Source organism: Quercus lobata, chromosome 9 (assembly GCF_001633185.2).
Source record: "Quercus lobata isolate SW786 chromosome 9, ValleyOak3.0 Primary Assembly, whole genome shotgun sequence".
Lineage (NCBI taxonomy): Eukaryota > Viridiplantae > Streptophyta > Magnoliopsida > Fagales > Fagaceae > Quercus > Quercus lobata.
This window is the reverse complement of record NC_044912.1, coordinates 40202378-40214214: the sequence shown is the minus strand read 5'-3', so window position 1 is coordinate 40214214 and position 11837 is coordinate 40202378. Positions and strand designations below refer to the sequence as shown.

General features: G+C 36.4%; 1 protein-coding gene across 1 annotated transcript; it reads left to right on the top strand.

Annotated features, from left to right (window-relative positions):
- The first annotated feature begins 8635 nt into the window (after positions 1-8635).
- Positions 8636-10596, top strand: LOC115961732. Its single transcript, XM_031080660.1, has 4 exons — positions 8636-9278; positions 9368-9547; positions 9623-10020; positions 10081-10596. Exons 1-4 carry the CDS (start codon positions 8636-8638, stop codon positions 10594-10596), a joined length of 1737 nt encoding a protein of 578 aa, XP_030936520.1.
- The last annotated feature ends 1241 nt before the right edge of the window (positions 10597-11837 follow it).

Sequence of the window (11837 nt, the reverse complement as noted above, 5' to 3'; positions counted from 1 at the left end):
AACTTTTTTATAGAGTATTCTACTCTATCAATATACGTGTTGATGCTAAATTGGTGTATTTTATTTTAAGCTGATGGTTTTGCAGATACCAGATAGAGACAGATGGGTCCATACAACCCTTTTTTTAATTATTTTTTTAAATGAGGAAAAGAGACTTCCTAATTTTTTTGAGGAAAAGTCTCTTTTCCTAGTTAAATGTTAATGTTAACACGAAAAAGCCTATTGTTTTGTTTTTTCACACCCCGAAAATATGTTACTTTACAATGCCGAAACAGTCCACACTTATGACGAGGCTATTGTCTAGTCAATTTTTTTATTATTATCATTCTTATCCCTTTTTGACGTGAGCGAGTTCTAATAAAATTGTGAGTTTCGTAGTGGGCCTAACATTATTCCTAAGGAAAGGAGGAAACCACGTCTACGCCAATCGGAAAATACAAATTCTTACCTCACTCAGTGTGAAAGTCACATTGAGAGACTCGAAGAGAGTGGATTTGTATTCCTGATAGAACCAAAAGTTCATTGGGATTATATACACCTTTATTATTACTATTGATGTTAGCTTGAGTTATTAAACATATTGAGCATTAGTTCAATCAAGATATTTGAAGGTACTAAAATTATTTTTCCTTTTAATTTTCATGATATTGGTTACGTTAAGTTTCTTACTACAATGCACAGTTACATTTATGAATAATCACAATTAAATATATAAATTTTTTATCAAATATACACATTAATTTCAAATTTTCATTAGAGAATAAACTCTTAACTATCATCAGAAAGAGCCAAATTATGTGTCTTTTTGTTTTTGATAATACATAAAGAGGATAAAGTAGGTTTTTGATGTATTAAAATGACATTTTTACAACACCTGATGCTGATCTAAGAGGAATCCCTTAATGGCAATGCCCCATTAATAATATTTAAACCCATATTGTTAAGACTATAAAAGAAATATGCAATAAAAACAAATATATATATATATATATTTAAGGTTGCTCTTAAAAAAAAAAAAAAATCATTTTTCCCAATTGCCAAGGGGCCTCGATAAGTCAAAATAGCATTGGGGCTGAAGCCTTAAGAGATTAAATTTTATAAGAATGCGGTGTAAAAATGAAGTTTTACCTCTCCAATCCCAACATGCCACTTCATCATATTACATGTATTAAAGAATAGGCACAACTACACTCGATCAATTCTAATACCCATTTGAAAATCCAACTTAACTGTGAGTTTAATAAGATATTATTATGTGTGGTTGGATCTATTGAGCTTTAAGTAAAAAACTGATGTGGCAATTTCTTTTTGGATGGCCCCATCCTTACCGAATTCAAACTCAACCCTTAAATCAGCTAAGGATCACAAATATCTTTTCTACAACATACTTCACTAAAACGGAGGATACAAAATTATAAACAAAAATAACCAAATATAAACAAAAGCAAAAACTAAATTTTAAAGTTTAGTTTATTTGGATCTAATAGATGAGAAATACCACCTAATAAGAATCATAGATGAGATATTGCAAATTGCATCCAATAACAATAAAAACGGCTTGATTATTTGAATAATTGATCATAGATGTATTGAGTAAGATGCTTCATTACATTTCTTGAAATCTCCCACGTCACAACTCCTTAATAAGTATGGAAACTGCTTGGAAAAGGCTGTAGCAATACATTAAACATATATTATCAACACATGGGAGTAGAAAATGATAAATCCAAATAATTGATTTATCATAGAATTTAGTGCATTGATAGTAGGAGTACTCAACAATCATAAATCAACAATTGTGAGCTAAAAACTTGTCGTTGTAAAAGTAAAAAAGAAAAAGAAATGTAAACACATTAAAAGTAATAGGTCTTACAAAATTAACCCCAAAAAAAGAAACAATATCTTCTACCAATTACTCAAATGAAAATCATATATAATGCCCAAATTTAAAAAGTAAAAATTAAAAATTTACCAAAAGCTGTTTCAACAATTTGACAGAGGCGAAAGGGTGATAAGTGGTAACCCTCAAATCTCTCTCTCTCCCCTTTTTTTTTTTTTTGGGAGTGAAAATAGCAATAACTTTCATTACACAGGAATATGGTTAAAGCTTAATCAAGCAATATGGTTGAAGCTATTCCATCCACACTTGAAAAGAGTCCACATGGCGAGCATATTAATTGAGCTAGTAAGTGATCCATGGACTTACATGGGTCAAAGCAAAACTACATGTCTACAACCATCAAAATTCTTGGTGTAACGTCCGGCATCGTGTAAAATTACTAAAATATGACCAACATAAATTTTCATCATGTATGAACGTTGGAGTAGTTCTAGACGTATATGGAATGGACGAAACCCCCTTTGAACATGAAGAGTATCTTGTGGAACTTCATTACAATTATTACAGAAATGATCCTATAAAATACCTTGTCACAATAGTGCTATCTTCGTGGGGAGTGAATTAGTATTTGCTCGCCGTAAAAATGTCTTTAGCCTTGGTGGAATCTTGAGAGACCATAATTGATCTCACAGTTTAGACTGTTGTACAGAATCTTTAGTACTTGGCCGCCCTCTATTTTGTTCGTCCATGGCAGATTATAAGCAATATGTAATTATATAAAGAGAACTGATCTTTCTGTTTGCCACTTCTTTCTTGGTTTTCAAGTTTTAACGAATTAGGCCCCTCGGTTTTCTAAGTAGTATAAATTCCTGTACAAAAATTAAAACAATCAGCTCCTCGTTTTTTGTACTAAAAAACTTAATTGACACTCTTAAGAAGGTTTTATTCGGCCAAAAAAAGCAAAAAAAGCACAGCCTTTAAACGTAAAATGTAGAATTCAAGATAGGGGAGGTTAACCTAACGTGTTATTCTGCAGAAAAAGAAAAAGAAAAAAAGAAAAGAAAAAGGGACACACAAAATCAAGTAATTCACTTGACCCAATACATAGAAGTGGTTTTAATGAGAATGGTCCCACATACATTTAGCCACATGGAGCAAAATTCAACTTCAATTTCAGATTTTAATTGAACAATTGGAAGGATAATTATGAACTGATGGCCACATAGATGTAAACACATGACACAAAATTAGAGTTCTAATTTGGAATTGCAACTTGAGTTTCTCTCTGCTTCACCTATTATTATATATATAGATTATTATTTTGATAAAATATGTACACCTTTATTTTATATATTAGAATTAGCACCCTATTATGTAAATTTTCAATTGAGGAATAAGCATTCAAATTTTCTTTTTCTGAATCATAAGTATCTAATTATTATATTTTTATAGGAATAAGTATTTAATTATTAATAATTTGGGTCAGAAATTGACGTAAAAAGTGTGTTTTACGTTAGTCAACCCTGATCTACCACGTCAAATTTTTACCCGCTAAACCAATAAACTTTAACACACACTGTTACCCCCAAATGTTCATAAATCACGTCTGAATCTATCTCTTTTACCCATAAAAATAATAAACGATAACACACACTACCACTCCCTCTCAAATACCAAATTTAATAGAAAAAAAATTAAACCCAAAATCTGCAGAAAATCAAAACCCAATTTTACTGTTCAAAAGAACAGTTACAGCAAGAGCTTTTGTAAATGAGTGCGGCGAGATAGTCTGAGAAGTTGTTGGAGATTTGTAAACAGTAGGATTTTTTTCTGAGTTATTGCTTTTCTTTTCTTTTTTCTACTCTCACCGTAAGATTGAAGAGAAACTTGGTCTAGAACTCCAAGTCACTGAGATTTAAAAAATGGCCTACATCATCGGCACAACCACCTAGTGCTGGTGGTTTTGTCTGGTGTCACCTTCAGACTATAAGCATCATCGTCACTGTCTCCAACGGTCACTTCTGTGATTTTCATGGTGAAATTGGGTTTTGATTTATGAAAATTTGGGGGTAATTGTGTGTTAAAGTTTATTGTTTAGCGGGTAAAAATTTGATGTGACGGGTCAGCATTGGTTGGCATTAAACATGCCTTTTATGCTAACTCCTACCTAATTTATTCTCATTATTAAATTATACCTACTAGACTAGTATTAATAGGATAATAAATAGCATTCATTACAAAAAGTACTAGTAGGATACTACAGTTTTCATCCAAAGAGTTTTGTTTTTATAACATCCGACATTTTAGGTGGATGATACGGTACCACATCGACTATATAGAAAATTGCCAGATGATCAATTTAGTACTAGCAATAAAATGTCATATCGGTAACTTCCTATGTTTTCTATAATTATTTTTCTTGTGCTAATAAAAAATCCACAAACAACCATTTCTCTTTGATGCTAGAAAGTGCTCTGATGATTCTCAAAAAAAAAAAAAAAGTGCTCTGATCCTTCTCAAAAAAAAAAAAAAAAAAAAAAGTGCTCTGCTATGGTAGCTTCAGCCCATTTAAGGCTAGTACCAAATAAAATGGGCAAAATTAGATCTAGAACTGATTATTTGTCTGAATTAAAAAAAAGAAAAAGAAAAAGGATATGGGTCGGAATTTTTTGAACCTGTTAAAATACAGGTTAACCTGAATCCAACTTGTTGAAATGCCAAGCTAGGTTAGTTCAATCATTTTTTTTTTTTTTTTTTTCATATGGAATTTATTTCTTCTTATTTTAACTTTCTAATTCTTTGTAAACATGTTTCAAACTCACACTTCTTCCTCTTTGCTTTATTAGCCTAAAATAATAATAATAATAAGAACGTGTTTGTTTCAATGTAAAATATATTCCAAAAACATTTTTAGTGTTTTCAGGTACTTGGCTTGACATAAAGTCCTAGACAAACCAAAAATGTTTTCCATTGATCAGGAAAATGTAGTAATGATTTATGATGGTTGTAAAATGTTTTACAAAAAAAAAAAAAAAAAAAAAAAAGAGAGATTTCTTTTCTTCTTCTGCCTTTAGCACCTTCACAGAGTCCTCTAGAAAACCAAAAGATCCCCTAAAACTACTATAATTACCAAAATGACAAAATACCCCCAAAATGCCCAAATTGCCTCTAAAATGATCAAAATACTCATAGTTTTTCCAAAATTACCAAAATACATCTAAAACTCCAAAATGACTAAAATACCCTCAAAACCTCCAAAATAACCAAAGTTTCCTTAAAATGCCCAACATGACCAAATACCACTAAAAATTGAAAACTACAAAATACCCAACCCTCAAATGACCAAAATACCCCTTGAAACCTCTAAAATGATCAAAATGCCCTTGGATTCTTGGAACATCGTAAACGATCAAAATATCCCCAAATCATATAAATGACCAAAATACCCTCAAATGCTTAAAGTTGTAATTATACCTATAAAATCCCTAAAATGACATACAATTAAAATCTCCAAAATAACTAAAATACCCACAAAACTCCAAAATGACCAAATTACACCTGGAATATCTCATATGACCAAAATATCAGTGGAATCTCCATATTTTTGGCAATTTTAGACGTTTTAGATTATTTTGCTCTTTTTGGAGTTTCTGAGGGTATTTTGGTGGTTTTGGTGGGGGTATTTAGATCATTTTGGAAGTTTAGAGAGAGGGGGGGGGGGTGTATTTTGGTGATTTACATTTTATGTAAAAAAAAAGGATTTTTTTTTAAAAATAATTTATGTCGTGCCAAAAAATGGAAAGTATTTTTCTAAGCATTTTCAAAAATGTAAGAAAAATTTGAAAAATTAAATTTTTCCTTGAAAATGATTTTAGTTGGAAAGATTTTTTATTGAAAAATATTTTACGCCAAAGCAAACACAACCTAAGTTCTTTCCTCCCTACAAACACTCTAGATTCTTTCTTAATGACTTATAGGCTTGAAGGCTTCCATTTGGTGGACCTTGGATTATTTAAAATATAGAATTTATGTATCATTTAAGTTTTATTTTTTAGTATTTTTTTTCATTTGTTCTCTTATTTTTATTGAAAAGAAAAAAAAATGACAATATTTTGAATTTTTTTTTTGTTTTTTTATTAATATTTTTGCATGTGAAAAAATACAGATAATACTAGATTGACTTGACTCTAAAAAAGACTTGGTAAGGATCATAGATTTTACAAATTGTTCAGGATGACCTTAATCTGATGACCAATATTTGGGTCAAATCTAACTTGACCTGTGTCCAATTAGTTTGAACCTAAACCTAATTGACTTGATTTGGTAGCCAAGTCTAGTATTGGTGGTGGGTTGTGAGTTTTGACAGTATGAAATTCAGCACCGCATGGTTAATATTGAACCATGTGGTGCTGGTTCACCAGCACATAATGAAATTGAGCACCGCATCGAAACTATGAATATTTTTAAAATACTTTTTTAAGACAAATATTAACCACCACCGCATGGTATTTGTTAAGATTGCACTAATGTGAGTTTTATTTAATAAAAAAATTGAATAAATAGAAGAAAAAGACATAAATTTGACCCCACAATTTATTTTATTTTATTTTTCTCTCTATGAAATTGGCCCCACAACTTAAAAGTTGCAAAAAAATGACATAAAACCACAATAAAAATAAATAAATAAATAAAAGGACAAAATCTGTAGTTCACGGGCACCTTATGGTACCGTTAACAAAATCCTTTTTTTTAATAGTATATAATATTATATATTATTTGGATTATTTGGTTGAAAAAGAAAATCACACTTGGTCCCCAAAACTGAAAAACAAGCTCTCTATGCCCACCTAACTCATACATGTGATCTACGGCCCCCTTCCAAAAAAGGGAAAAAACAAAAATCCTCTTGTTTAACAAAAAGAAAAACAAATCTCTTATAAAAATAATTCACCCCAAAAAAAATGTAAATGACTTATATATTATAATTATGTGTTTCATATTTTCGTTGTTGACTTATAAGTGACCCAAAATTCAAAGTTTGCGACATTTGGATTTGGGTACTATCATGCTATTGACATCCATCTAAAAGGTTTTTTGTTTTATTTTTTAATTTATTTTTTTGTGCCATAAGCAAAATGACTTTACAAATGAGCATTATTACTTTTGTTTATTTATTTTTTGCTTGAAAAATGAGCATCATTATTGATTAGATATCTGTTGTGTTCTAATAAACAATTAAAATTAAAGCATTAGTTTAGGAAACATATAAAGGAGTTGCATATTCTTAACTTGGCTATGGAACTTAAGATACGTGAATCTTTTTAGATTTTATTATATTTGTTTGTTAGTAAATAATTTTTATTTGTAAGAATTCGCGATCCAAGAGAATTTACTATTAAAAACGGAACTTCACCATAAGAGAACAATATAGTTTGACATTTGGATTTCAAAAAATTGTTAAATTTTTTTATTTGTGCCAGTTGCTAGTAAAAGGACTAAAAAATCAATAACCTACCAATTTGTTTATAGAGTGATTGTTCTTGTACTTACTTTTCCAATTTCTATTACAATTATAGAACAAACATTTTCAATCATGAATATTATTTGATGATGCACAGGATCGCCAGTAACAGTGAGCGGATGGAATCCTTCGTGGCGCGAGAGAATGTGCTCAACGATGATCACCGGTGTGGTGCCTGCCACAACGTCTCCGATGCCAAAGTCAGAAAAATAATCGTCAATCAAGATGTATCTCTGTGTGTGTATATTTCGTACCTTTTTACTGACTGTGTGGGAGCTTTATATTTGCCACCTTGGGGGCTAGCCGTTGGGGTGATAAATGCTTTCTCAAGTAACGCCCCTGGTCCAATAATGAGACTTTTAAGAGGTTCCCAACGGTCTGCTGGGCTGATTTCGTAACCGCTCAAGTCATTGATTGACTGCATTGAGTGACTCTCTGTCTTCGTCAGTGACGATGGTTTTCCTCGTTGTTCTTGATGACTTCGTCATAGATGCTTCCTCCGTCACTAAATGTTATCTTCGTCTAGGGATGCAGCATCGTCATTCCCATCAATTGCCCCCCAGGTTCTGGGGTCGTCAGTGACGTGTCATGACGATCACAGAAGATGAAAAGCTTCTCTTGTGACTCTTGGGGTTCTGTTCCGCATTTAATGCTTAGTGGCGGCGCTACAGGAAATCATGGCCACGTGGCGCGTGATGATCCGTGGAGTTAATGGTGTGACCCTTGGGTTTCCCGCTGGTTTTCTGATAGCTTTTTGGTCTAAGTTTAAAACTACTCTTTTTCAATTTTTTCTTTCACCTTTCGAAGAGCGAAGACAGAAAGTTTTTCAGTGATATTCCGAGCATTCTTTTGAGACTGTCTTTCTTCTCCGACTCGCCTTGCGCCGTGCTTTTGCCGTTCCGCCATTGGAGGTATGTGTCTCTTTCTTTTCACTTCCTTCCTCTTTTTGTTTTTGCATAATCTTTGATTCTATGTTTCCTTTTATTCTTCTTTTGTTGTTGGTTTCTGCTTTTCTTCTTTTTGGGGATTTAGTTTGAGTTGTATCTTTCTGCCCCTTAGATTTCTGCATTTCCATGGTTGATAGTTTGGAGGTTAGGATAGCTTGTCCGTCGGTCTCCTTCCTTTTCGCGCGTCTGGGGGGGTCTTTGGGCACCTATCCGTTTCTGGAAAATTTTGTGTTTGAGGGTAATTGTCTGAGCGTGGTTTTGGGCGACTTGTTGCCCTTGCTTCGTCAATCTCTAAATTGGTTCGAGGGTTTAGCTAGGAGAGGGTCAATGTCTGAGGTTAGATCTAGCGATCTCGAGACTGGGTTGTCTTCTAGTGACGACCCGGTTGAAGGAGATACAGCCGTCTCTGGCCAACGGGTGGTTAGGGCTTTTCATGCCCTTAAGGAGATTTGTGGCCTTGACGCTGAGACCATGAATAGATTCAAGGATCGGTTTCAGTTCCCCTCTAGGGTTCGTGTCCGTCTACCCAGGGAAGAAGATAGGGCCTGCCACTTTTCCCCAGGTGAAGTGTGTTTTTATGAGTCATCTTTCACCTGCGGGCTTAGATTCCCCGTCCATCCGTTCCTGATGGAACTTCTAGATCATTTCGGTATTGCCCCCGGGCAGCTCATGCCTAATTCGTGGAGGATCGTGATCAACTGTATGCAAATATGGTTGGCCTCCAATGGGGATATGATCCGGCTGGCTGAGCTCACCTACTTGTACCGCTTGAAAGAATCCAAAGAGTGGGGGTATTATGAGTTAGTCCCCTGGGAGAGAAAGACTAGGATCGTCAAGGGCTTGCCCTCGTCCTTCAGGTATTGGAAATCGCGCTTTTTCTTTGTGTCTGGGGACGACTTCGAGACTCAATCCAGCAGTGATTGGGGTGATATCCCAAGGTTGCTCCGTCGGTGGGGAACCCCGACCTTAGGTGCGTCAGTATTTCTCCCCGTTGTTTCAATTTTGCCAATTTTGAGGCTTTGGCCTTTGCTAACTTTTTTGTTTCTTTGTTTGGTGTAGCTAAGAGACGGCCTGGATTGAAGAGCAGATACAAGGAACGCATAGAGACTGCGATCGGGTACGCGGAGACGATTGAGAGCTGGGACGAGCTGGTCGACCCCCGGTCTCTTGCATTTTACAATCTCGGTCCTGACCCTTCTCCTTTTGTTCTTCGTCAGCTTGGTATTGAAGGAAAAAAGAGTAAGTTCTGACTTCGTCAATGTTTGATTCTCCTTGCGTACTTAGGCATTTTTGATAAATGTTTTCTTCTTGCAGAGATGACGACCAAGTTTAACAAGGACATGTACGCGAAGATGAGGTCGAAGAAGGACGAGCCCTTGTCCAATCTAGGGAAGAAGATCGTGCGTGTGACCGGGCAGGGCTCTACTCCTACTCCCCTGAGCACCCTTCCTCTCGTAGCCCTTGAGACGACGAGAACTTCCTCTCCAACTGCATCAATAGAGGAGATCGTCACTCCCGGCTCAAAAAGGCAGCGTGTAGCTGGTAAAGGGAAGGAGAAGAAGAAAGCTGATGTTTCCTCGTCAACAATATGGGATGATGAGAGGTTAGCTTTGGACAAGGCTCATGAGGTCATCACTCCAGCGGACCTAAAGGCTCTCTCAGACATGTCTTTAAATGACGTTGCCTCCCGCCATGTTCATAAGCTCGTCCAGGTACGGAGTTCGTCAATTTTTTTTTTTTTTTTTTACTGACGACTTACAACCTCTTTTCAGGTGTTGGGAGAGAGCCTCCACATTACTGCTGAGTATATCACTCAAGAGGCCAAGGTGGCGTCTCTGACGACCCGAATGGAGGCCCTGGAGAAAGAGAACTCCGACCTGAAGAAGAACCTGATTACCTCCATGGACGAGGCGACCTCTTTGAAGCAGAAGGTCAAAGTGTTAGATGACGACCTCAGGGTTGAACGCCAGTTGACCCAAGAAAAGGATGAGCAGCTTCTTTCAGCCAGGGAGAAGCTTGCAACTGTTGCCGCCAGGTCGGTGGAGGCTTTCCAGACCACTGACGAGTACAATACTGTACTCTTCAGTTGGTATTTCAAAGGCTTTGAGCTGCTCAGGAGGTACCTCGTCAAGCACCCTTCTGGGGTCAACATGGAGAGTTTGGATTTGGAGGAGGTAGATAAGGAGATGGCTTTGGACGAGGCTGCTCAGTCCTCTGCCCCAGATGGTGATGCTCCAGGTCCTGCCACCGATGCCCCTGCCACCGTGGACGCTTCTGCTGATGCCTGACCCTGTTACTTAGAGAAAAATTTTTGTTGTATTTGGTAGATGCCCTTCTTGTTTTGGGGCCCTTTTTTTTTTAAGTCTAATTTCAGAACAGTTAATTTTATTTTGAAAACAATGATAGTAGCCCAGTGGTTATGGGCTGGAATGAAGTTTACTTACTTTTCTTCTAGATGCTTTGGCTGATTTACATCTGTTTATAATTTTGTGCTTTGTTGCATCCTATTTTGATTTGACGCATTGCACTCTTTTCTCCGTCCACTGACCCCTGCCACTTGTGACTTTAAGGGGGTGCCGTCTGGCGGCTTAGGTCCGTCCAGGCGAGCTCTTGTTACTTAGTCCTTTAGCTGTTCGATTATGGTTGTTAGTAACTTACATCCGTCAAGGCGGAATCTTGTTACTTAGTCTTTTAACCATACTTATATGGTCGTCAGTAACTTACATCCGTCAAGGCGGAATCTTGTTACTTCAATTTTTTATTGGCCTTATGGTTGACCAATGCTGCCTGCGTAAAAACATCAGAAGAAAAATACTTTTATTAACTTTAATACCGAATGCATTCGTGTATTACATTTACTCATGGTATTTCTTTAAGTGTTCAATGTTCCATGGACGAGGGAGCTTTTGTCCGTCCATAGTTTCCAGGTGGTAACTTCCTTGCCTCGAATAATGGATGACGTGATAAGGCCCTTCCCATGTAGGGCCCAGCTTCCCTTGAGTGGGGTCTTTAGTCGCTATAGTGACTTTGCGAAGGACGAGGTCCCCTATGTCCAGACGCCTGAGTTTAACCCTCTTGTTGTAGTACTCGGCCATCTTTTTTTGATACTTCGTCATTCTACCGGACGCATTATCTCTTACTTCATCCAGGCAATCCAAGTTTAACCGCAGTCCCTCGTCATTGGGTCCATCTCTGAAAGTTCCTCGTCTGATGCTTGTTACTCCAACTTCTACTGGGATTACTGCCTCTGTGCCATAGGTAAGCCTGAAGGGTGTCTCTCCTGTTGGGGTTCTGGCTGTAGTCCTGTACGCCCACAGGACACTAGGTAGTTCTTCTGGCCAGACATCTTTTGCTTCGTCCAGCTTGGTTTTGATTATCTTGAGCAGCGTCCAGTTCGTTACTTCCGTCTGTCCGTTTGCCTGAGGATGTCCAGGGGATGAGAACTGATTCTTGATCCCGAGGTCCGAGCAGAAGTCTCTGAAGCCTTGGCTGTCGAACTGCCTCCCATTATCAGATATGATCGTCAAGG

Excerpts from the sequence above, each read along its gene's own strand:
- LOC115961732 (XM_031080660.1), top strand. The coding sequence starts at position 8,636 with ATGTCTGAGGTTAGATCTAGCGATCTCGAGACTGGGTTGTCTTCTAGT. Across the intron at positions 9,279-9,367 it reads GTGGGGAACCCCGACCTTAG|CTAAGAGACGGCCTGGATTG; the intron begins GTGCGTCAGTAT and ends TGTTTGGTGTAG. Across the intron at positions 9,548-9,622 it reads TGGTATTGAAGGAAAAAAGA|AGATGACGACCAAGTTTAAC; the intron begins GTAAGTTCTGAC and ends TTCTTCTTGCAG.